Source organism: Bombina bombina, chromosome 6, assembly GCF_027579735.1.
Source record: "Bombina bombina isolate aBomBom1 chromosome 6, aBomBom1.pri, whole genome shotgun sequence".
NCBI lineage: Eukaryota > Metazoa > Chordata > Amphibia > Anura > Bombinatoridae > Bombina > Bombina bombina.
Genome location: NC_069504.1, coordinates 976,452,589 through 976,479,877, shown reverse-complemented (window position 1 = coordinate 976,479,877; position 27,289 = coordinate 976,452,589). Strand labels below are relative to the sequence as shown.

Genomic DNA, 27,289 nt, shown 5'->3' with positions numbered 1-27,289 from the left:
GTATCCCACGAGCGTTACATTGACAGACGCTGGCTTTTGGACTGGACGCTGATATGGCTGTTTTTTCCAAAAACTATTTAAAAAGGTTGACTTGTCGGACCACAAAACATGATTCCACTGGCAATTTGGAGGAAGTGTTTTATATTTCTTGCACTGGGTGTTTTGTATGCTTTCTAAACCAGGAAGTTCCCCTCTAGAACTTTGGAGGCAGAGCAAAGGTTAGGAAGATAGGTAAAGAAAGCGCTACGCAAAGCTACTACAAAACTGTTATGGATATTATATGGGAGGCTGTTATGTCAAAGAAAATACATGAAGCGTGTACAATAAACACTAGGGGGCCCATTTATCAAGCTCCAGATGGAGCTTGAGGGCCCGTGTTTCTGGCGAGCCTGCAGGCTCACCAGAAACAGCAGTTATGAGCAGTCGGACAGACATCGCCAGAATTTAACCCGATCAAGTACGATCGGATTGATTGACACCCCCAATTGGCTGCGAATCTGCAGGGGGCGGAGTTGCACCAGCAGCTCACAAGAGCTGCTGGTGCAATGCTGAATACGGAGAGCGTATTGCTCTCCGCATTCAGCGAGGTCTGGCAGACGTGATCTGCACTGTCGGATGAGGTCCGCCAGACCTTTGATAAATATCCCCCTAGAAGTATAATGTGTAGTCAAAATTTTATTTGGTCTAAAATATAAAAAAGTATATTTATATCAATTCATATAAAATTCTCAGTGTGGTCTAATCTATGCATAAAGTTTTAATTGCCACATCTAGAGAGTTCAATAAATAAATCACAGAAAAAAAAGGTTGGCCAACTTAGAATATAAAAAAGGTACCCAAAGTATAAAATGTATACATAGATGCAATATAGATATAAAATTCAATACAAAAACAATATGAAAATGCAATTAAATGGTGTAAATCACAGTTTAGGAAATATCACAATGTGTGTGTGTATATATATATATATATATATATATATATATATATATATATATATATATATATATATATATATATATATATATATATATATATATATATATATATATATAGGATTGTTCATCCAGGTTAATAAACTGTGAAGGAAAATGTTCCAATACATTTAAAATGCAGCTGAGTGCTTCTTATATATGCACAAGTTTAGTGTGTTTAGATTGGAGAGTTATGAATCCCAAATGAAACAGATTTTAAACACAGCTGGCGTGCTTATCCATCTGCTATATCCTGCAGCACTATTGAAATATGCCCTCTGACCTTATTAAGCCGTGATGAATGTCCCGGTCTTTGATGGCAGGTGCAGCACAACTATGATCCAAGTGCCGTTCTTTCTGGCTGATGTCCTTGTCCTGTGGTGTCAATTGTAGATAGCTGATTCTGGAGCCTCAGAAACTTTCCTTCAGCGTGAGATGCGGACGCTGCGGTGATCACGTGACTTGTGGAAGTCTGCTCTACGGCAACAGAGAGTGTTCAAAGGAGAACACTGTAAACTGATTATCCTTAATAGGTGTATTGCAACGCGTTTCGGCTGTGGTTTCAGCCTTTATCAAGCATACACCTATAGGCAATTGTGGGGAATTTATATCCAGCCTGCTAAATTGGTTTCAATTAATTTAATTGCACAAATGTGTGAAGATTTATTGTATTCCTTATACGTCTTGGTAGCTTTGGTTTCCTCTTGTTCCTTAACTGTTTGTAGAGTTGATTCAAATTTAAAAGTCCTTTTAAATGTGATCAAAACCAGATCCAATATTTATGAGCGTGCGATATGGTGGCGATAAGCTCCATACCGAAAAAAATCCAAGGGCTGAGAATACGTGCTTGTGCACGCTTTCCCCTATAGACATCAATGGGGGAAGGTGTTAGAAAAAAAACTAAAACCTGAAGTGCGGAATGGCGATCGCCGTAACACAACACCATTGCTGTCTATGGGGAAAAAAAAGTTACGTTTAAACCTAACACCCTAACAAACACAATGGCCTCTAGTTATCAAGCTCCGTAAGGAGCTTGATGGCCCCTGTTTCTGGCGAGTCTTCAGACTCGCCAGAAACAGCAGTTATGAAACAGCGGTCACAAAAAGCAGGCGGACAGACATCGCCGGAAATCAACCCGATCGAGTACGATCGGGTTGATTGACACCCCCTGCTGGCGGTCAATTGGCCGCGAGTCTGCAGGGGGTGGCATTGCACCAGCAGCTCTTGTGAGCTGCTGGTGCAATGCTGAATACGGCAAGCGTATTGCTCGCCCTATTCAGCAAGGTCTCAGGGACATTAAATACCTGAACCGGCTAGTGGTTGGTTGAGTGTCACGTTTGACTGCATGTTAGAAATATGGCAAAAGAATGGTCCAAAAAGTTAAAAGAAGAGATCATCATCCTTCACAAACAAAGAACAGGATACAAAAAGATATTAACAGCTGCAAACAGATTTCTGAGAAGGCAGGTTGAGAAAAACCCTTGAGTGACTGCAAAGGACCTGCAGCAAGGCCTGAGGTTTCAGTTTTCACAGAAAGGGGTGTACTAAACGCAGAAGGTTTCCATGCCAGAACTCCAAGATCTACACCACTACTGACCCAAAAGCACAAGAAAAGTTGGCTCGAATATGCTCAAAATCATATAAATAAGCCACTGAAATTTTGGGGTTGTGTTCTGTGGAGCAATGAAAAAAAACTGGACCTTTTTGGCCCGATGGATCAGCGGTAAGAATGAAGCATACACTGAAAAGAACACTCTGCCTACAGTTAATCATGGTGGTGGCTCTGTGATGCTCTGGGGCTGCTTTGCATACTCTGGCACTGGAAACCTGGAGCGTTTGGAAGGCAAGATGGATTCATTGAAGTATCAGGAAATCCTAGGAGAAAACGTCATGCTGTCTGTGAGCAAGCTGAAGCTTGGACGTCATTGGACCTTCCAAAAGGACAATGATCCCAAACATACTTCAAATTCCACCAAGGCTTAGTTGCAGAAGTCCAGGAAGTTTTTACAGTGACCATCACAGTCACCTGACTTGAACCCCATAGAACATCTCTGGTGGTATTTGAAGAAGGCGGTTGCAGCACGCAAACCAAAGAATATTACTGAACTGGAGGCCATTGCTCATGAGGAATGGGCTAGAAGTTGGTGTCGGTTTATGCATCTTGTTTGCAGCAGGACATAACAGCAAAATGGGTGCTCTACTAAGTACTAAAGATGCTTGCCATGAAGGGGTTGAATAGTTTCGAGACTGCAGAATTCATGAAAAGTTGCATTTTCAGTTGAATTTGGGGAAACCACTTGAAGCATTTGTTGTGTTAAGCTATTTCAATTGCTTTTGTTTGATTTGTTCATTGCAAGCAGCTGAAAGTCTGTAAATTTAGACAATAAACCTGATTTGCAAGGGGGTTAAATATTTTGATTAGAAATGCATATATATTCAAAATTATTCAACCCCTTCATGGCAAGCATCTTTAGAATATATATCTATATATATATATATATATATATATATACATACAGTATATACACACACGCTCACATTTAGACATTTTATTTTTATATGCTTTTGATGTGTTTTGTGCAACTTTTTTTTTTAACCCTTTACTTCAGGTCTCAAGACATTAAATATTCAGGTGCAGATTCATCTTTCTCTTGAGCGCAGCCTATAACTTTCAACTTGTAATATGAGCACAAGTTAGTGCATTTGCAATCTTAGTTGAACATACAGGTTGTACTAGAGCGATTAATATCAAGTCACACGCTAATGTTAGCACAGTCCATCGATGTTTGCGTATTGCGTCCAGCGCTATAATTAGCGCGCCACTTGTAAGCTGGCCATCTGTATACATATTTCTGCAGTTGTAGTGAATTACATATGAAGTCATTTTATTTTTAAACAAATTCTCTCCTATTCCTGTTCCTATTTGTATATTCCCCACAACAGGGTTAAAAATATACAGCACCATTCAGAATGTGGATTAGTAGCAATTAAGGTCTCCCACTAAAACATCTTCCTTGCAGATCATTAATATTGCATGAAACCGTAAGCAATCCTGTGTGGTTTATGTGCAAGCATTACTCTGCCTGTCTAAAGCACAGGAATATTCTGCTTCCTGACTCCTTGAACTAAGTATTTTGTTCCTAATAGACTGTGGGTTTGGGAATTGCCTGTTCTGCATTAGAAATGTGATCATTTGATAACACAGTAGTGTTTCAATCAGGTTACTGTAAATGTAATATATATAGAGAAGCCGGGAGTTTAACAATACAATGACATTTTGTTAATGCAGCAGGTCCCTGACACAAGAATTTTGAAGCACTCCATGTTTTAAAAAGAAAACCACATCAACAAGACAATGCCGTCATCTGCAAACTTGCAAACACCGGAAAGCATTGTCCTGCTTGGTGCCGTCACCCTCCTTGGGATACTGGAACAAGGTAAATAACACAGTGTGGCCATTGTTTCTTTCTAGCCTTTTTGTAGTTGAAGGTAACCGTGATACATTGTCAGCATTTTGATTTAGCCCTGTGATTACAAAGAGATATTTTCTTAATTATTTGTATCTATTTTGCTGCCAAAGTGAAATGATAATATATGTGACAGGCTCCCATCTGCTGCGAGTAACATAATTGTTTTGCCACATTTATGTTCATAACACTGGAGATTTCATAAGTAACTCTGGCTTTTGGCTTATAGTAAATTAGAAGATTGATGAACTGACAGTTCTTTAGAATTTCTAGTTATTTATTGTTGTTTAAAGTGGAATATATCAATTACATTTTATGTAATATATACAGTATGTAAAAGAACAGATGTGAATTAGTGCCTATTGTGCTGCTCCTTCATATGCTTGTACCAAGCCGCTGTGCTCCACCAATAACTTTATATCCTAAAGGGACATTTTATTTAAAATGATTCTATCATGAGCAACAATTAAACATGTTAAAAGTCTATTTTTACTAGACATGAACAAAAAACATTCGGCTAGATTATGAGTTGTGCATTAAGGTAAAAAAAGCAGCGTTAACAGGTCCTAATGCTGCTTTTTTACTCCCGCTGCTATTACGAGTCTTGCAGGTTTAGGGGCACCGCACACTTCTTTGGCCTTACCGCAAAACGACTTACGTAAACTTTGTAAACTCTTTTGTCTATGGGACTTCCATAGCGCCGGTATTACGAGTCTGTCCTGGGAGGCCAAAAAGTGAGCGGTACACACTCTACCTCCAAGATCCCTAACGCATTCTAAAGTCAGTAGTTAAGAGTTTTATGGTATGACGCTGTAGCATAAAACTCATAACTAAAGTGCTAAAAAGTACACTAACACCCATAATCTACCTATTAACACCTAAACCAAGGCCCTCCCACATCGCAAATACTAAAATAAAATTTGTAACCCCTAATCTGCCGTTCCGGACATCGCCGCCACTATAATAAACCCCTAAACCTCCACACTCCCGCCTCGCAAACGCTAGTTAAATAATATTAAACCCTAATCTGTTATCCCTAACATCGCCGCCACCTACATTATATTTTTTAACCCTAATCTACCCCTCCGGACATCGCCGTCACTATAATAAACATATTAACCCCTAAACCGCCGCACTCCCGCCTCGCAAACATTAGTTAAATATTATTAACCCCTAATCTGCTGTCCCTAACTTCGCCGCCACCTACCTACATTTATTAACCCCTAATCTGCCACCCCCAAAGTCGCCGCCACTATATTAAATGTATTAACCCCTAAATCTAAGTCTAACCCTAACACCCCTAACTTAAATATAATTTAAATAAATATAAATAAAATTACTATAATTAACTAAATTATTCCTATTTAAAAATATATACTTACCTATAAAATAAACCCTAAGCTAGCTACAATATAACTAATAGTTACATTGTAGCTAGCTTAGGGTTTATTTATTTTTTTACAGGCAAGCTTGTATTTATTTTAACTAGGTATAATAGTTATTAAATAGTTATTAAATATTTAATAACTACCTAGCTAAACTAAATACAAAAGTACCTATAAAATAAAACCTAACCTAAGTTACAATAACACCTAACACTACACTATAATTAAATAAATTTACTAAATTAAAAACAATTAAATAAATTAAATTAGCTAAAGTACAAAACAAACACTAAATTACAGAAAATAATAAACAAATTACAAGATATTTAAACTAATTACACCTAATCTAATAGCCCTATCAAAATAAAAAAAGCCCCCCCAAAATAAAAAAAACCCTAGCCTAAACTAAACTATCAATAGCCTTTAAAAGGGCCTTTTGCGGGGCATTGCCCCAAAGTAATCAGCTCTTTTACCTGTAAAAAAAAAATACAAACAACCCCCAACAGTAAAACCCACCATCCACACAACCAACCCCCCAAATAAAATACTAACTAAAAAAACCTAAGCTCCCCATTGCCCTGAAAAGGGCATTTGTATGGACATTGCCCTTAAAAGGGCAGTTAGCTCTATTGCAATCCCAAACCCTAACCGAAAAATAAAACCCACCCAATACAACCTTAAAAAAACCTGACACTATCCCCCTGAAGATCGACTTACTGTTCTGAAGACCGGACATCCATCCTCAAGGAAGCGGCAGAAGTCTTCATCCAACCATCCTCTTCATCCGGAGTCTTCTTACTGAATGAAGGTACCTTTAAGTGATGTCATCCAAGATGGCGTCCCTTAGATTCCGATTGGCTGATAGAATTCTATCCGCCAATCGGAATTAAGGTTGCAAAAATCCTATTGGCTGATGCAATCAGCCAATAGGATTGAGCTCGCATTCTATTGGCTGAAGACTTCAGATGAAGAGGATGCTCCATGTCGGATGTCTTGAAGATGGACCCGCTCCGCGTCGGATGGATGAAGATAGAAGATGCCGTCTGGATGAATATTTCTGCCCGTCTGGAGGACCACTTTGCCCCGCTTGGATGAAGACTTCTCCCGGCTTCGTTGAGGACTTCGGCCTGGTTGGATGAAGACTTCTGCCGCTTCCTTGAGGATGGATGTCCAGTCTTCAGAACAGTAAGTCGATCTTTAGGGGGTTAGTGTTAGGTTTTTTTTAAGGGTGTATTGGGTGGGTTTTATTTTTAGGTTAGGGTTTGGGCCTGCAATAGATCTAACTGCCCTTTTAAGGGCAATGCCCATACAAATGTCCTTTTCAGGGCAATGGGGAGCTTAGGTTTTTTTAGTTAGTATTTTATTTGGGGGGTTGGTTGTGTGGGTGGTGGGTTTTACTGTTGGGGGGTTGTTTGTATTTTTACAGGTAAAAGAGCTGATTACTTTGGGGCAATGCCCCGCAAAAAGCCCTGTTAAGGTCTATTGATAGTTTAGGCTAGGGTTTTTTTTATTTTGGGGGGGCTATTTTTTATTTTGATAGGGCTATTAGATTAGGTGTAATTAGTTTAAATATAATTTTCTGTAATTTAGTGTTTGTTTGTTTTTGTACTTTAGCTAATTTAATTTAATGGGGAGCTTAGGTTTTTTTAGTTAGTATTTTATTTGGGGGGTTGGTTGTGTAGGTGGTGGGTTTTACTGTTGGGGGGTTGTTTGTATTTTTACAGGTAAAAGAGCTGATTACTTTGGGGCAATGCCCCGCAAAAAGCCCTGTTAAGGGCTATTGATAGTTTAGGCTAGAGTTTTTTTTATTTTGGGGGGGCTCTTTTTTATTTTGATAGGGCTATTAGATTAGGTGTAATTAGTTTAAATATACATTTCTGTAATTTAGTGTTTGTTTGTTTTTGTACTTTAGCTAATTTAATTTAATTTATTTAATTGTTTTTAATTTAGTAAATTTATTTAATTATAGTGTAGTGTTAGGTGTTATTGTAATTTAGGTTAGGTTTTATTTTATAGGTAAGTATTTAGTTTTAAATAGGAATAATTTAGTTAATTATAGTAATTTTATTTAGATTTATTTAAATTATATTTAAGTTAGGGGGTGTTAGGGTTAGGGTTAGACTTAGGTTTAGGGGTTAATACATTTAGTATAGTGGCGGCGATGTTGGGAGCGGCAGATTAGGGCTAATAAATGTAGGTAGGTTGCGGCGATGTTAGGGACGGCAGATTAGGGGTTAATAATATTTAACTAATGTTTGCGAGGCGGGAGTGCGGCGGTTTATGGTTAATATGTTTATTATAGTGGTGGCGAAATTAAGGGCGGCAGATTAGGGGTTAATAAGTTTAGGTAGGTGGCGGCGACATTGGGGGCGGCAGATTAGGGTTTAATAAATATAATGTATGTGTCAGCGATGTTGGGGGCAGCAGATTAGGGGTTAATACATATAATGTAGGTGGCGGCGGTGTCCGGAACGGCAGATTAGGGGTTAATAAGTATAATGCAGGTGTCGGCGATGTTGGGGGCGGCAGATTAGGGGTTAATAAGTGTAAGATTAGGGGTGTTTAGACTCAGGGTTCATGTTAGGGTGTTAGGTGTAAACATAAATGTTATTTCCCCATAGGAATCAATGGGGCTGCGTTACTGAGTTTTACGCTGCTTTTTGGCAGGTGTTAGACTTTTTCTCAGCCGGCTCTCCCCGTTGATTCCTATGGGGAAATCGTGCACAAGCACATACGACCAGCTCACCGCTGACTTAAGCAGCGCTGGTATTGGAGTGCAGTAAGGAGCACAATTTTGCTCTACGCTCACTTCTTGCCTAATAACGCCGGGTTTGTAAAAACCTGTAATACCAGCGCTGCAGGAAAGTGAGCGGTGAGAGAAAACTGCTCTTTAGCACCGCATAGCCTCTAATGCAAAACTCGTAATCTGGCCGATTGTTTTGGATTTTTTAGCAGAAATTCATATGAGTAGCTGTCCGGTTCGTTGGAATATTCATTGAAAAAAATGTTTTTTTTAATGAAATTCATTTACCATTATTTCCAACAGTAAAAGCTCAAAACTTACATTATGGAATGCAAACAATATCTTTTAAGGCCAACAGAACTTCAAGGCAAGAGCGGCATCAACTTCCTCTAATGCAAAACAAGAGGGAACTTTTGCTCAGTCCAAGACGGTCTGGAGACCTAACCAGACCTGGAACAAGGGTAAGCAGGCCAAAAAGCCTGCTGCTGCCTCTAAGACAGCATGAAGGAACGGCCCCCTATCCGGTAATGGATCTAGTAGGGGGCAGACTTTCGCTCTTCGCCCAGGCGTGGGCAAGAGATGTCCAGGATCCCTGGGCGTTGGAAATTATATCCCAGGGATATCTTCTGGACTTCAAGGCTTCCCCCCCAAAAGGGAGATTTCGCCTTTCACAATTATCTGCAAACCAGATAAAGAGAGAGGCATTCTTACACTGTGTACAAGACCTCCTAGTTATGGGAGTGATCCATCCAGTTCCAAAGGAGGAACAGGGACAGGGATTTTACTCAAATCTGTTTGTGGTTCCCAAAAAAGAGGGAACCTTCAGACCAATTTTGGATCTAAAGATCTTAAACAAATTCCTCAGAGTTCCATCATTCAAGATGGAGACTATTCGTACCATCCTACCTATGATCCAGGAGGGTCAATACATGACTACAGTGGATTTAAAGGATGCTTATCTTCACATTCCGATACACAAAGATCATCATCGGTTTCTCAGGTTTGCCTTCCTAGACAGGCATTACCAGTTTGTAGCTCTTCCCTTTGGGTTAGCTACAGCCCCAAGAATTTTTACGAAGGTTCTGGGGTCGCTTCTGGCGGTCCTAAGGCCACGGGGCATAGCAGTGGCCCCTTATTTAGATGACATCCTGATTCAGGTGTCAAACTTCCAAATTGCCAAGTCTCATACGGACATAGTGTTGGCATTTCTGAGGTCGCATGGGTGGAAGGTGAACGAGGAAAAGAGTTCTCTATCCCCCCTCACAAGAGTTTCCTTCCTAGGGACTCTGATAGATTCTGTAGAAATGAAAATTTACCTGACAGAGTCCAGGTTATCAAAACTTCTAAATTCCTGCCGTGTTCTTTATTCCATTCCTTGCCCTTCGGTGGCTCAGTGCATAGAAGTAATCGGCTTAATGGTAGCGGCAATGGACATAGTGCCGTTTGCACGCCTACATCTCAGACCGCTGCAACTCTGCATGCTCAGTCAGTGGAATGGGCTTACACAGATTTGTCCCCTCTACTAAATTTGGATCAAGAGACCAGGGATTCTCTTCTCTGGTGGCTATCTCGGGTCCATCTGTCCAAAGGTATGACCTTTCACAGGCCAAATTGGACAATTGTAACAACATATGCCAGCCGTCTAGGTTGGGGTGCAGTCTGGAACTCCCTGAAGGCTCAGGGATCATGGACTCAGGAGGAGTCACTCCTTCCAATAAACATTCTGGAACTAAGAGCGATATTCAATGCTCTTCAGGCTTGGCTTCAGCTAGCGACAATGAGGTTCATCAGATTTCAGTCGGACAACATCACGACTGTGGCTTACATCACCCATCAAGGGGGAACAAGGAGTGCCCTAGCGATGTTAGAAGTCTCAAAGATAATTCGCTGGGCAGAGATTCACTCTTGCCACCTATCAGCTATCCATATCCCAGGTGTAGAGAACTGGGAGGCGGATTTTCTAAGTCGACAGACTTTTCATCCGGGGGAGTGGGAACTGCATCCGGAGGTGTTTGCACAATTGGTTCATCGTTGGGGCAAACCAGAACTGGATCTCATGGCGTCTTGCCAGAACGCCAAGCTTCCTTGTTACGGATCCAGGTCCAGGGACCCCAAGGCAACGCTGATAGATGCTCTAGCAGCGCCTTGGTCCTTCAACCAGGCTTATGTGTTTCCACCGTGTTCTCTGCTCCCTCGCCAAAATCAAGCAGGAGAGAGCATCAGTGATCTTGATAGCGCCTGCATGGCCACGCAGGACTTGGTATGCAGATCTGGTGGACATGTCATCTTTTCCACCATGGACTCTGCTGCTGAGACAGGACCTTCTACTTCAAGGTCCTTTCAACCATCCAAATCTATTTTCTCTGAGGCTGACTGCCTGGAGATGGAACGCTTGATTTTATCAGTCATTGATACCTTAATTCAGGCACGAAAGCCTGAAAATCTATCATAAGATATGGCGAAAGGAACAGATTTCTGCGCTATCTATTCTTTTGCACAAGCGTCTGGCGGATGTCCCAGACGTTCAGGCATTTTGTCAGGCTTTAGTTAGAATCCAGCCTGTGTTTAAACCTGTTGCTCCACCTTGGAGCTTAAATTTGGTTCTTAAAGTTCTTCAGGGGGTTCCGTTTGAACCTCTTCATTCCAAACTTTTATCTTGGAAAGTTCTTTTTTTGGTAGCTATTTCCTCGGCTCTTAGAGTTTCCGAGTTATCTGCCTTACAATGTGATTCTCCTTATCTGATCTTCCATGCAGTTCTGCGTACTAAATCTGGGTTTTTACCTAAGGTGGTATCTAATAAGAATATCAATCAAGAGATTGTTGTTCCGTCTTTGTGTCCTAATCCTTCTTCAAAGAAGGAACATCTATTACACAATCTGGACGTGGTTCGTGCTTTAAAGTTTTACTTACAAGCTACTAAAGATTTTCGTCAAACATCAGCTTTGTTTGTTGTCTACTCTGGAGAGAGGACAGGTCAAAAGGCTTCGGCAACCTCTCTTTCTTTTTGGCTAAGAAGCATAATCCGCTTAGCCTATGAGACTGCTGGCCAGCAGCCTCCAGAAAGGATTACAGCTCATTCTACTAGAGCTGTGGCTTCCACATGGGCCTTTAAAAATGAGGCTTCTGTTGAACAGATTTGCAAGGCGGCGACTTGGTCTTTGCTTCATACTTTTTCAAAATTCTACAAATTTGATACTTTTGCTTCTTCGGAGGCTATTTTTGGGAGAAAGGTTTTACAGGCAGTGGTACCTTCCGTTTAAGTACCTGCCTTGTCCCTCCCTTCATCCGTGTACTTTAGCTTTGGTATTGGTATCCCACAAGTAATGGATGATCCGTGGACTGGATACACCTTACAAGAGAAAACATAATTTATGCTTACCTGATAAATTTATTTCTCTTGTGGTGTATCCAGTCCACGGCCCGCCCTGTCATTTTAAGGCAGGTATTTTTTAATTTTAAACTACAGTCACCACTGCACCCTATGGTTTCTCCTTTCTCTGTTTGTTTTTGGTCAAATGACTGGATATGGCAGTTAGGGGAGGAGCTATATAGACAGCTCTGCTGTGGGTGTCCTCTTCCAACTTCCTGTTGGGAATGAGAATATCCCACAAGTAATGGATGATCCGTGGACTGGATACACCACAAGAGAAATAAATTTATCAGGTAAGCATAAATTATGTTTTTAATATTGTTAAAAAGGTTAAAAAAATATGGTGACTTACGGTGGGCGGAGCTAACAAATGGCAGCAAACGCTTACAGCGCTCCACATCTAGCTGCTCTTATTTGCCTTTTTTGGCCAGTAGCATCCACGATCAGACCCCGTGAGCATAGCCTCTGCCTTGGGGAGCCTCCGGTTGCAACAACCGCCGGAGCAGTACGTGTGTGGGGCCCTTCCAGCACCCCCAGCCCTTGCTGAAGTCCTCAGCTTGCAGTCTCACTGCACAGACGCCATCTTGGACGGCCATTGATCGGCACCCTGTGGGACCCTTCTGAGGCTCAAAGAAACAACTGGTGCCTGGAACAACAAGCCAAATAATCAGCCCAGCACTGGAAATTAGACCGGCCTGAACATCACAGCCACATTGACACAGGGGTAAAGTACCATAGACACCTGCTAGCCTGCTGTGGCACCAGATAGCAGCATAACCTTTCATTACACCCTTGGACTTTGCAAGCTTATACAGTCATTTTACACACTCAGAGAACCCTGAGCCACAGTGGCACCTGCTAACCAAGTGAACACCTACATTGAGTCTCTTTTTCTCATGAGTTTACTCACGTGTGCTTTTGAATCTGTTGGGGACTTTTTCATGTATTCAGTAAAACATGAGCCACAGTGACACCTACTGACCAAGTGAATAAACACATCAAGTTTTTCCACTATGGAACTGCTAGTGCATCTTCTGTTTGACCACTGTCTCATATTTCTATGAAGGTGGATAGATACAAGGCGACAAGAAACTGTGCCATGTCGCTGAGGTAAAGCCCTCCCTCTTCACATTCTGACTCACAGTCTCTCTTATAGGAGCTTAAAAGTTTCTTTCTTCCGAAGATGGAGAACTTGCAGGCAGGGATGGACACTCTGACCGCAGAAGTCCGCCAATTCTCAACAAGACTCACCGCGGAGGAGCAGAGGATCTCAGATGTAGAAGATCGCCATGCTGAATCAGCCATCACAGTCTCTCGCCTGGTGAGACAAAATACTCAGATGCAGGAGAAGATAGATGATCTGGAAAACAGATCATGGCGAAACAATCTTCGGATTGTTGGAGTACCCGAGTCCATCCGCAATAAAGATCTGCTGGAGTTAATTGCTCTCACCCTGCCCAAATTACTTGACATGAATAAAGACAGCTTACCTGTGGATGTAGAGCGTGCACACAGGATAGGACCGAAAAACACCAACAGGCCCTTAAATCCTAATCTTAAACTGAGACAAGTCATCTTCAAGCTCCTTCACTACTAGGATAAACTGGCGCTTCTACGCGCTTATCGACTGAAAAGGGACGTTTCTATTGAGGGCAGTAAGTTACTTATATTCCAGGACTTCTCGGCAGAGGTGGCGAAGAGAAGAAAGGACTTTGCCCCATTATGTAGCCAGCTGTACACTCAAGGCAGACTGGTTTCACTTCTTTATACAGCGAAGCTTAGGCTCCATACAGTCCAAGGGCCCAAATTCTTTCTCTCCCCTCAAGCATTACAATCCTATCTGGACACTGAGTAAAAGATGGAAGATGGATGACTGTAACATACACTCTTAAAGATGGTTATCATGCTTGTGACCTCCCATGGTGGTGTTAGATGTCGAACCATGGCAGCGTTTTACTGCTGTACACAACGCTATATCATTTGATATATTGCTAACTGTTTGTTTTGTTATTTGTTTGTTTGTATCTGTTGTTAATACTTGACTGTTTACTTACATTACTTTTCTTAATATTTTCAGAGACCAGTCGTTCTGTCTGCGGCCACTCCTCCAACTTACCCAAGAATCATTCTAGGGACCCTGTTTCTGATTTATACTATAAGTTTAGTTACATCCTCCACATTTCTACCTACATAGTGCCTCTAGATCTTTAACAGAAGAAGATATAGACACTCAGCTTACTTTGGCCCATGCCAAAAACTTCTCCCCCCCAACTGCACATATATACTATATTCCATCACAAGCCTTTCTGACCCCCGAATACAATGGCAGAGACATTTAAAATAATATCCTGGAATGTAAGGGGAATCACCTCCCCTGCTAAATGCATTATGATTCTCCAGCATCTACAACCTATACATGCAGATATAGTCCTCTTACAGGAGACCAGATTAACTGCCCTAGAAAGAACATGAGAAATTAAAAACACGTTGGGTGGGACAAGTTCTTTATTCTCCCTCTGAGGGCAGGAAAAAAGGGGTAGTGATCCTGATACGTAAAGGCCTTTCCATCACATTAGCTGATCCTCTAATAGACATAAGAGGTAGATATCTCTTTGTGACCATAACGTTAGCCACATCAGTATATGTATTAGTTAACATCTATGGACCAAACACCCTATCCGCACAATTCTGGCAGGAAATCCAGGATAAGTTATTGGGGTATTCTGAGGCCCCCTTGATTGTGGGTGGGGACTTCAACCTGACCCAGGCTCTCCCATTAGATCGCTACAGAGACCCAACAACTCACATAACCCCTAGTCCTATTCCGGGCACCAAAAAAGAGACTATTCTGATCTCGACATTTAAAGAAACACTAAATATTATTGATCTTTGGCGTACTCGCAATCCCTTGGTTTGTGACTACACTTGATTATTCAAAACACACAACGCTCTCTCCAAAAATAGGGATTACTCCTGTGATTATTTCAGATCACGCCCCCATTTGGTTGCTGCTCCAACCCACCCCACAAGATTCCCCACAAAAAAGTTGGAGTTATCCTATATACCTATCACATAGCATAGATTTTCAGAAATACCTCCAGTCCCAATGGGCAGACTATGTAATTAATAATGCACAACACAAAGAAAACATGGACCTATTTTGGCACGCGTCTAAGGCAGTTATGCAGGGCCAGGTCACTTCCTACGCAGCTCAGTACAATAAGACTCAACGCAACCCATCTCTGATCTTGACTAGATTAACTGACGCATACAACACCTATTTGCAATCCCCAACCAGGACTACTAGACAGAACTATTACGACTTAAAGCAGGAAAGTGACTCCTTCCTGCAACAACAGGATGCCCTCTTTCACGCACACAGACAAGGCCGTTTTTATAGACATTGCAATAAAACAGGAAAACTTTTAGCCAGGGCAGTCAAAAATATTACACCAAAATCTATAATCACCACAATCCAATCTCCCTCTGGCCTAAAATCAGATACTGAGACTATCTTGTCCGAATTTACATCTTATTACCAATCACTCTATAAAAAACAGCTGATAGAGACCAACAGCAAAGCTTTTGGGGAAACATTTGCGTCCCTAATTTGAATGACAACTACCGCAATCTTTTGAATGCTCCAATTTTGCCACTGGAAGTTTCCAGAGCCATTCAATTCTCTAAGTTGGGTAAGGCGGCAGGGCCTGATAAGATACCCATTGAGTATTACAAATCGCTTAGAGCTGAGGTCTCCCCAGTGCTAGCCATTTTATTTACAGATTACCTGACAGGACCATCTATCCCCATCAGCACCTTTACTGAGGCTCACATATGTGTTATCCCTAAACCTAATATATGGAAGAATGAAAACAGCATCAATCTGCAGGGAGGTGCACGTACCCAGGTCCTGCCAATGACCTCCAATAATGTCCAATTTCACAAAAAGAACAGCACCATCCAAAGATGAGTAAAAGTGTATCTTTATTGGGACATCTCCAAACACAGCACAGAACACGACGTTTCGGTCAGATGACCTTAATCATGTGATTAAAAACAAGACCTATAACCACTCCTTATATACCCACCTTGGGGGAGGTGATGATTACCTATACAGGTGAATTTTATACATTCTGTTTCAACATTGAACTCTTTAGCACCCTCTAGTGGTAAAACAAGGTCATTTATCATTCTTACATATTACTTGGTTAACTCACAGGCAAAAAACAGAAAAAAAGGGATGACAGTATATATATATATACATACATAATTCCTTATAACATTTCAATAGATATATGAAAAAATGCAAAACCCCCTGAAAAAAGATATGATAATATCCCACACATATATGATTAAAATAAATGTTTCCAATAACATAGCCAGACTATTGACAGAAATGAATGAATCTCAAGTGGAACACTCACATTGTAATGTTCCAATCTATCTCTTTATTCATTCCATATGGAATGAGGGATTGCAGAGTATAAATCCAAAAAGTCTCTCTACTTTTTAGTAATTTTTGTCTATTCCCCCCTCTTCTTGGTCTCTTAACTTGCTCAATTATCTGAAATCTCAATTGAGAAATACTATGTCCTGCAGTCAAAAAATGATTGGCAACAGGGGCTTCTTTAATGCCACACCGTATGTTAGATTTTTGTTCATTTATTCTATCTCTTATTCTCCTAGTCGACTCTCCTATGTAAATTTTGGAACAAGGACATTTAATTAGATAGACTATATAATCAGAGTTGCAAGTAAAGAAGCCAGGTATTTTATATTTCCTTCCAATAAGAGGGTGAAGAAAGCTATCCCCTCTAATGATATTATTACAATTACAGCAATTGAGACAGGGGAAACATCCTAACTTGGGAGTAGATAACACTGTTTGAACTTGTTTCTTTTTTGGACCTATATCTGCTTTTATTAATGAGTCTTTAATATTTTTACATCGCCTGTATGCAGGCATAGGTAACTGTTGGAAATCAATAACATTAGGGTTCAAATCTTTGATGGTGGACCAATGTTTCTTAATAATGTTATTGATCTTATTACTTAAAGGGTTAAATCTAGATATGAAAATCATACGTTTATTTTTATTCTTCTCTTGTCTCTTGTCTAAATTATATTCTCCTTTAAGAATAGTTTGTCTGGGGATATTTTCTACTTCTTTAATATGGCGTTCAATCAAGGGCTTTGGATAACCCCTCTGTAGAAACAGATTACCCATTTCTCTAAGTCTACTGTGAGCTAGCTGATCATCTGAAATAATTTTTTTAACTCTTAAGAGCTGACTCTTGGGAAGACTGTTGATAAGAGGTGGATAGTGTGCACTTTCATATTTCAATAGGTTGTTCCTATCACTTTCTTTCCTAAATAAATCAACCTTTAGTTCTCTACCATTCTTTTGAATAGTAGTATCCAAAAAATCTATAGATACCTCACTACATACCAATTTAAGTTTAATGTGTCTAGTTGAAATGTTGAGGTCATCTACAAAGGACTGCAGTGAGCCAATGTCACCCCCCCATATGCCAAAAATATCGTCTATATATCTATACCAACATAATCCATATTTTTGGAATGCTTTCTGAGTGTATACAAACCTCTCTTCATAAATATTCATAAAGACATTGGCATATGTGGGGGCGACATTGGACCCCATCGCAGTCCCCTGGCATTGAATGTAAAAAGTATCCTGAAAAAGAAAATAATTGTGGTATAAAATTAACTGTAGTAGCTCAAGAATAAAATGACATTGAGAATTAGAGAATTTACCACTAGACATAATGGTTTGTTTCATAGCGCCCATCCCGCTCTCATGTGTGATTGATGTGTACAATGATGTTACATCTAATAAGAATAAGATAAATTTCTCACTTTGTAATTCTAAGGAATCTAACTTTGTTATAAAATCCCCAGTATCCCTAATGTAAGACATAGATTGAGTAGCAAACGGTCTTAATACTCTGTCAAGATATTTAGATACATTAGATAGAATAGAATCTGTGCTGGCTACTATGGGGCGTCCAGGTGGAGCAGAACTATCTTTGTGTATTTTGGGCAGTGTGTAAAGGACTGGTATAGAGAATGAATCAGGTATTAAATACTTCTGTTCTTTTACAGAAATAAGTCCATTACACACTGCCCTATTCACACAATTAACAAGACATATCTTGATCCCAAAAGATGGATCAGTATTCAAAACCTTATATACATTCTGGTCTGAAAGTTGTTTCTCAATTTCTTGTATATAGTATGTTTTGTCTAGGATGACAGTTGCGCCGCCCTTGTCGGCCTGTTTACAAATAATATCTTTGTTCTCCTTTAATTTAGACAGGGCAAGCCATTCAGCCTTAGAGAAATTCTTATGCCTATTAGATGTTATAGATACACAATTTTTTTCTTTCAATATATTGATATCCCTTAACACTAGCTGTATAAATGTTTCAATGCTATTGTTATAGACATTAGGTGTAAAAGAACTTTTGTTTTTAAGATCTAAAGTGTTTAAAGATAAGGGATTTTCATCATGCAGCAATTCATTACATCTCAATATGTCATTATTCTTAGACTCTAATGTTGCAAAATATGCCTTTAACTTAATATTCCTAAAAAAAGAAAAAAGATCACGTTGTAATTCAAAAAAGTCACATTTAGTAGCCGGACAAAAAGATAGTCCTTTCTGAAGTACTTCTCTTTCGACATCATTAAGAGCATATGCAGAGATGTTTACCGTTAGTTCCGGTTGCTCTGACGTTCTTTGCTGCGAGTTATTCTCTGAGCTTTTGGTGCTTTCGCAGCTGACTTCTTCTTGCTTGCGGCGGTGTTTGCGGCTGCCTCGCTTCCGCTTCCGCTCCCGTCTGAGTCCCCCGACGTATTAGCTGATGATGATTGGCTAGTGTCGTCATTACGCCAACGGCGTTGTCTCCTCCAATGGGGTGTGCCTGATCTTTTTCCATCATCCTGAGTGTCCTTCTTCCAACGATACACATTATCGTTTCTGTAATCTTCTTCGTCTCTATGAAACTTTTGTCGTTTCCGGCTCTCAATCGTTGTCTTTAATTCTGTAATAGTTATCTTGACAGATGTCAGAAGCTTGTCTAGATCTTCAGATGACAAAGAGGCTTTCAATACACTCTCCAATCTCGTCAACTCTTCTTTCTGCACATCTAAGTCTCGCTGTAAGTACTCCACAGTTAGTTCCAGCAAATCAAAAGAACACTTGTTGAGTATGTGAGTAAACTTTTCACAATATTCTTTATTTTCACACATCAGAGTAGGTCTAGCATTCATACGTAACCCTCTAGGGATCCGTCGGACTCGATAGTATTCTGCCAATGTAGTGGCATGTAGGTCATAGGCTAGATTCTTTTTGGATATTCTTTCATATTCTCTAGATGAGTTTTCAACCGGTGGGGTTTGTAAAAAGGTTCTTGAACCCCGCACCAGGGTAGTAATCCATGAGGCTTCCAAGTCACTGTAAGTAAACGTTTTGCTTAGAGGTTCAGTCCCATTTAATTCCATTATGCTTGTAATATAACACAGCAGCAGTGATGCACGTAATCCAAGGCAGTCAATATATCAAATATATGGAAGAATGAAAACAGCATCAATCTGCAGGGAGGTGCATGTACCCAGGTCCTGCCAATGACCTCCAATAATGTCCAATTTCACAAAAAGAACAGCACCATCCAAAGATGAGTAAAAGTGTATCTTTATTGGGACATCTCCAAACACAGCACAGAACACGATGTTTCGGTCAGATGACCTTAATCATGTGATTAAAAACAAGACCTATAACCACTCCTTATATACCAAGACCTATAACCACTCCTTTTATACCCACCTCCCCCAAGGTGGGTATATAAGGAGTGGTTATAGGTCTTGTTTTTAATCACATGATTAAGGTCATCTGACCGAAACGTCGTGTTCTGTGCTGTGTTTGGAGATGTCCCAATAAAGATACACTTTTACTCATCTTTGGATGGTGCTGTTCTTTTTGTGAAATTGGACATTATTGGAGGTCATTGGCAGGACCTGGGTACGTGCACCTCCCTGCAGATTGATGCTGTTTTCATTCTTCCATATATTTGATATATTGACTGCCTTGGATTACGTGCATCACTGCTGCTGTGTTATATTACAAGCATAATGGAATTAAATGGGACTGAACCTCTAAGCAAAACGTTTACTTACAGTGACTTGGAAGCCTCACGGATTACTACCCTGGTGCGGGGTTCAAGAACCTTTTTACAAACCCCACCGGTTGAAAACTCATCTAGAGAATATGAAAGAATATCCAAAAAGAATCTAGCCTATGACCTACATGCCACTACATTGGCAGAATACTATCGAGTCCGACGGATCCCTAGAGGGTTACGTATGAATGTTAGACCTACTCTGATGTGTGAAAATAAAGAATATTGTGAAAAGTTTACTCACATACTCAACAAGTGTTCTTTTGATTTGCTGGTACTAACTGTGGAGTACTTACAGCGAGACTTAGATGTGCAGAAAGAAGAGTTGACGAGATTGGAGAGTGTATTGAAAGCCTCTTTGTCATCTGAAGATCTAGACAAGCTTCTGACATCTGTCAAGATAACTATTACAGAATTAAAGACAACGATTGAGAGCCGGAAACGACAAAAGTTTCATAGAGACGAAGAAGATTACAGAAACGATAATGTGTATCGTTGGAAGAAGGACACTCAGGATGATGGAAAAAGATCAGGCACACCCCATTGGAGGAGACAACGCCGTTGGCGTAATGACGACACTAGCCAATCATCATCAGCTAATACGTCGGGGGACTCAGACGGGAGCGGAAGCGGAAGCGAGGCGGCCGCAAACACCGCCGCAAGCAAGAAGAAGTCAGCTGCGAAAGCACCAAAAGCTCAGAGAATAACTCGCAGCAAAGAACGTCAGAGCAACCGGAACTAACGGTAAACATCTCTGCATATGCTCTTAATGATGTCGAAAGAGAAGTACTTCAGAAAGGACTATCTTTTTGTCCGGTTACTAAATGTGACTTTTTTGAATTACAACGTGATCTTTTTTCTTTTTTTAGGAATATTAAGTTAAAGGCATATTTTGCAACATTAGAGTCTAAGAATAATGACATATTGAGATGTAATGAATTGCTGCATGATGAAAATCCCTTATCTTTAAACACTTTAGATCTTAAAAACAAAAGTTCTTTTACACCTAATGTCTTTAACAATAGCATTGAAACATTTATACAGCTAGTGTTAAGGGATATCAATATATTGAAAAAAAATTGTGTATCTATAACATCTAATAGGCATAAGAATTTCTCTAAGGCTGAATGGCTTGCCCTGTCTAAATTAAAGGAGAACAAAGATATTATTTGTAAACAGGTCGACAAGGGCGGCGCAACTGTCATCCTAGACAAAACATACTATATACAAGAAATTGAGAAACAACTTTCAGACCAGAATGTATATAAGGTTTTGAATACTGATCCATCTTTTTGGATCAAGAAATGTCTTGTTAATTGTGTGAATAGGACAGTGTGTAATGGACTTATTTCTGTAAAAGAACAGAAGTATTTAATACCTGATTCATTCTCTATACCAGTCCTTTACACACTGCCCAAAATACACAAAGATAGTTCTGCTCCACCTGGACGCCCCATAGTAGCCAGCACAGATTCTATTCTATCTAATGTATCTAAATATCTTGACAGAGTATTAAGACCGTTTGCTACTCAATCTATGTCTTACATTAGGGATACTGGGGATTTTATAACAAAGTTAGATTCCTTAGAATTACAAAGTGAGAAATTTATCTTATTCTCATTAGATGTAACATCATTGTACACATCAATCACACATGAGAGCGGGATGGGTGCTATGAAACAAACCATTATGTCTAGTGGTAAATTCTCTAATTCTCAATATCATTTTATTCTTGAGCTACTACAGTTAATTTTATACCACAATTATTTTCTTTTTCAGGATACTTTTTACATTCAATGCCAGGGGACTGCGATGGGGTCCAATGTCGCCCCCACATATGCCAATGTCTTTATGAATATTTATGAAGAGAGGTTTGTATACACTCAGAAAGCATTCCAAAAATATGGATTATGTTGGTATAGATATATAGACGATATTTTTGGCATATGGGGGGGTGACATTGGCTCACTGCAGTCCTTTGTAGATGACCTCAACATTTCAACTAGACACATTAAACTTAAATTGGTATGTAGTGAGGTATCTATAGATTTTTTGGATACTACTATTCAAAAGAATGGTAGAGAACTAAAGGTTGATTTATTTAGGAAAGAAAGTGATAGGAACAACCTATTGAAATATGAAAGTGCACACTATCCACCTCTTATCAACAGTCTTCCCAAGAGTCAGCTGTTAAGAGTTAAAAAAATTGTTTCAGATGATCAGCTAGCTCACAGTAGACTTAGAGAAATGGGTAATCTGTTTCTACAGAGGGGTTATCCAAAGCCCTTGATTGAACGCCATATTAAAGAAGTAGAAAATATCCCCAGACAAACTATTCTTAAAGGAGAATATAATTTAGACAAGAGACAAGAGAAGAATAAAAATAAACGTATGATTTTCATATCTAGATTTAACCCTTTAAGTAATAAGATCAATAACATTATTAAGAAACATTGGTCCACCATCAAAGATTTGAACCCTAATGTTATTGATTTCCAACAGTTACCTATGCCTGCATACAGGCGATGTAAAAATATTAAAGATTCATTAATAAAAGCAGATATAGGTCCAAAAAAGAAACAAGTTCAAACAGTGTTATCTACTCCCAAGTTAGGATGTTTCCCCTGTCTCAATTGCTGTAATTTTAATAATATCATTAGAGGGGATAGCTTTCTTCACCCTCTTACTGGAAGGAAATATAAAATACCAGGCTTCTTTACTTGCAACTCTGATTATATAGTCTATCTAATTAAATGTCCTTGTTCCACAATTTACATAGGAGAGTCGACTAGGAGAATAAGAGATAGAATAAATGAACATAAATCTAACATACGGTGTGGCATTAAAGAAGCCCCTGTTGCCAATCATTTTTTAACTGAAGGACATAGTATTTCTCAATTGAGATTTCAGATAATTGAGCAAGTTAAGAGACCAAGAAGAGGGGGGAATAGACAAAAATTACTAAAAAGTAGAGAGACTTTTTGGATTTATACTCTGCAATCCCTCTTTCCATATGGAATGAATAAAGAGATAGATTGGAACATTACAATGTGAGTTAGTTCCACTTGAGATTCATTCATTTCTGTCAATAGTCTGGCTATGTTATTGGAAACATTTATTTTAATCATATATGTGTGGGATATTATCATATCTTTTTTCAGGGGTTTTTGCATTTTTTCATATATCTATTGAAATGTTATAAGGAATTATGTATGTATATATATATACTGTCATCCCTTTTTTTCTGTTTTTTGCCTGTGAGTTAACCAAGTAATATGTAAGAATGATAAATGACCTTGTTTTACCACTAGAGGGTGCTAAAGAGTTCAATGTTGAAACAGAATGTATAAAATTCACCTGTATAGGTAATCATCACCTCCCCCAAGGTGGGTATATAAGGAGTGGTTATAGGTCTTGTTTTTAATCACATGATTAAGGTCATCTGACCGAAACGTCGTGTTCTGTGCTGTGTTTGGAGATGTCCCAATAAAGATACACTTTTACTCATCTTTGGATGGTGCTGTTCTTTTATCCCTAAACCTGACCGGGACCCTACCCTCCTCCTATAGACCCATCTCACTATTAAATAGCGACTACAAGCTTTTTACCAAGATCCTAGCGGATTGCTTAGCCAAATTAATGGGACATATAATTGGATAAGACCAAACGGGCTTTATAAAATCTTGCACTTCTTTTAGAAACATACGAAGGACGCTAGCCATAATATCCCACTTTTGGCAAAACCGACAGGGCACCCCATCATAGTCCCTGCCAGATGCCTGCCTGTTAGCGGTAGACGCTGAGAAGGCATTTGATAGAATAGAATGGGAACATTTATACACATGCAATTTCCTCCAATCTATCCACAATTTATACAATCGCCCAACAGCATCTCTACTCATTAATGGAAGGATCTCCCCCACGTTTATACTAGAAAGTGGAACCAGACAGGGCTGCCCCCTCTCCCCCCTGTTGTTCGACATGGCCATAGAACCCCTGGCATGTTATGTTAGTCAAAACTCTTCTGGTCTCCAGGTAGGAAACCACAGACTGCACATCTCCCTAAATGCTGGCAACCTCCTTCTTTATTTGTCTGACCCAGACATGGGGATCCCCCATCTCTTGAATATTTTTCTTGCATTTGGATCCTTTTTGGGATACAAGATTAATGTTGACAAGTTGAAGGTGGCTCCGTAACACCCAGAACCTTAATATAGAGCGATTCTGTCTTAGAGTCACGGAAGGCTCTTTCAAACATCTAGGCATCACCTTATATACAAATCTAAACCTCATTTACCATTTAAATTTTCCCCAGAGTATAAAAGCTATCACAAACTTACTCAAAAACTGGAATGGCCTCCCCATCTCCCTTACAGGAAGGATAGGTCTAGTGAAAATGATAGCCCTTCCCAAGATCCTATACCCCCTTCAAATGCTTCCCCTCCTGCTTACTCGTTGTGACATGCACACACTTACATCTAGCATAACTAACTTCATATGGAAGAGAAAAAAAAGAGAATTATTGCTCTCAAACTGGCGCTACCTGCACACCGGGGTGGACTCAGATTACCAAATAAACTGTGGTACAACTGGGCAACACTGGCTAAATTGGTCATTGACTGGCTAGCGGGCACCAATTTCTTTGGGGATCCACATCTGGAAAATCAGCTCTTACCACATTACCATCCTGCTTTTCTCTCACACAGAAAATTTTCTTCTCTTCCGTCATTTATAAGTCAAAATATACTATTCAGGGACCTTCTGAGAGCCTGGGCCAGGATGTGCAGACTATGGAACACTTCACAACATTTTAGCATTTACTTGACTTTAATGGGCAATGCAGACTTCATACTGGGACTCTCCACCCAAGTCTTTTCTAGTGGAAAACCAAGGGTATTCTTAATATCTTGCACCTATTGAATCGCACAACTTGTCAACTACTCTCTTTCCAAGAACTTAGAGATAAATATAACCTGCCCGCTAGAGATGCCTTTGCCTATTTTCAGATTAGATATTACATCCGAGCACTCACAGCACAGGGCTTAGACTGCTGGGCCAACATGAATATAACCTCACTATGTACACTAGCCCGTCAAGGATACACATTCTATCACTTCTATATACTTCCTCATTATGGCACACTTTGAACCTACTGTTATGTCTCAAATGGAGGGCAAATGGAAAAACTTTTTTAAAACTGACAATGCTGTCGAGAATCTACAGGAAACCTTTTCTAGGGTTCATAGAGCAACACTTTCTGCAAGCTTCAGAGAGTCACATTTTAAATTAATGCATTTAGCATATATCACTCCAAAACTGCGTAGTAAGTGGGTTCACAATGCCCGGGACATTTGTAATAAGTGCCAATTCATTTCACCTGACATTATACACCTAATATGGTGTTGCCCTAAATTACAGAGGTATTGGGGGAGAGTATCCTTCTGGCTCTTCAAGATATGTAGATATCATATAACTTTTACATTAAACCAAATTCTATTTTTGGAACAAGAACACACGCAGAAAAGCCTTAACCCCTTCATACAGATGGTAGTTTTACTGTCAAAATGTAGCCAGATCCACTCCGATAGTGGCAGTCAGCCAGCCAAGGAGGTGTGGTGGAACAACGGTTCCGGATAGGTAGCCAAGGAGGTGTGGTGGAACAACGGTTCCAGATAGATAGTTAGAGCAAATCCCACATATGGTATAAAGGATAATGTCAATGAGAGGAGTCGGCAAGTAATGAATTAAAAGAATGTTTATTAGTCAATAAAAATCAGCAACGCGTTTCTCAGCTAAAAACTAGCCGTTTCATCAGGCTGTATAAAATACCTCACTCCTCTTGCTCAATATAACAAATACAGGAACCAATAAAAAATGCAGCAAACCAAACACCCCCTCCCCCTGAAAGTGCGGTTATGAGTAAGAATTGCTCATCCAATCGTATGTAAAAATGAAAATAAACCCTAAAAGGGGGGTGTGTGGTAGTCCCGCCCATTGATGTCAACCTGTTACATATCCAATAACACTTGCAGCCATACAACAAGTGATAAATGTAAATACACAGTACTTCCAAAAAACATAACATATAAAGGGCTATGTGCAAATAATAAATGGCATACAAATACTAATAAAATAATCTTATACAAAAAATAATAACATTAAATCGATAATAGCTCAAATAGTAAAAATGATTCTAAAAGTGTGGAAATACACAAAATTAATAATAGTAATAATATGAAATAAAATTACATATAAATATACTTGATACATAGCAACATCAGATAAGTGGTGATCGAGTACAATTCATCATCTAAACATAACATTAAAACAACATTAACCCAATCTCATGTATCATGTATCACACTGAAGTGGCCGTACCCATTGGGGATATAGGAAATATTACAGACCCCAAATAGGTCACCCCTAAATAGTGACTAATACAAATATATAGATATAAATATATAAAAAAAATATATTATATATGTGACCCCAGAGAGATTGTTTTGTGTATCTGTGACCCCAGAGAGATTACTTTGTGTATCTGTGACCCCAGTGAGATTGTTTTGTATATCTGTGACCCCAGAGAGATTGTTTTGTGTATCTGTGACCCCAGAGACATTGTTTTGTGTATCTGTGACCCCAGAGACATTGTTTTGTGTATCTGTGACCCCAGAGACATTGTTTTGTGTATCTATGACCCCAGAGAGATTGTTTTGTGTATCTGTGACCCCAGAGAGATTGCTTTGTGTATCTGTGACCCCAGAGAGATTGCTTTGTGTATATGTAACCCCAGAGACATTGTTTTGTGTATCTGTGACCCCAGAGAGATTGTTTTGTGTATATATGACCCCAGAGACATTGTTTTGTGTATCAGTGACCCCAGAGAGATTGCTTTGTGTATCTATGACCCCAGAGAGATTGCTTTGTGTATCTGTGACCCCAGAGAGATTCTTTTGTGTATCTGTGACCCCAGAGAGATTGTTTTGTATATATGTGACCCCAGAGAGATTGTTTTGTATATCTGTGACCCCAGAGAGATTGTTTTGTGTATCTGTGACCCCAGAGAGATTGCTTTGTGTATCTTTGACCCCAGAGAGATTCTTTTGTGTATCTGTGACCCCAGAGACATTGTTTTGTGTATCTATGACCCCA

The 27,289-nt window shown here is 39.7% G+C and overlaps 1 protein-coding gene across 4 annotated transcripts in view; it reads left to right on the top strand.

The window, feature by feature from the left end:
- LOC128664000 (leukotriene C4 synthase) overlaps positions 1-27,289 on the top strand; it is a 305,297-nt gene that overhangs the window by 182,489 nt on the left and 95,519 nt on the right. For 3 of the 4 annotated variants that reach the window (XM_053718634.1, XM_053718636.1, XM_053718635.1), the window contains one exon: positions 4,264-4,411. In XM_053718634.1, the coding sequence (XP_053574609.1) occupies positions 4,330-4,411 (82 nt within the window). In that variant the 5' untranslated portion in view covers positions 4,264-4,329. The remainder of the gene's footprint in view (positions 1-4,263; positions 4,412-27,289) is intronic. The other variant, XM_053718637.1, reaches the window with a different exon arrangement.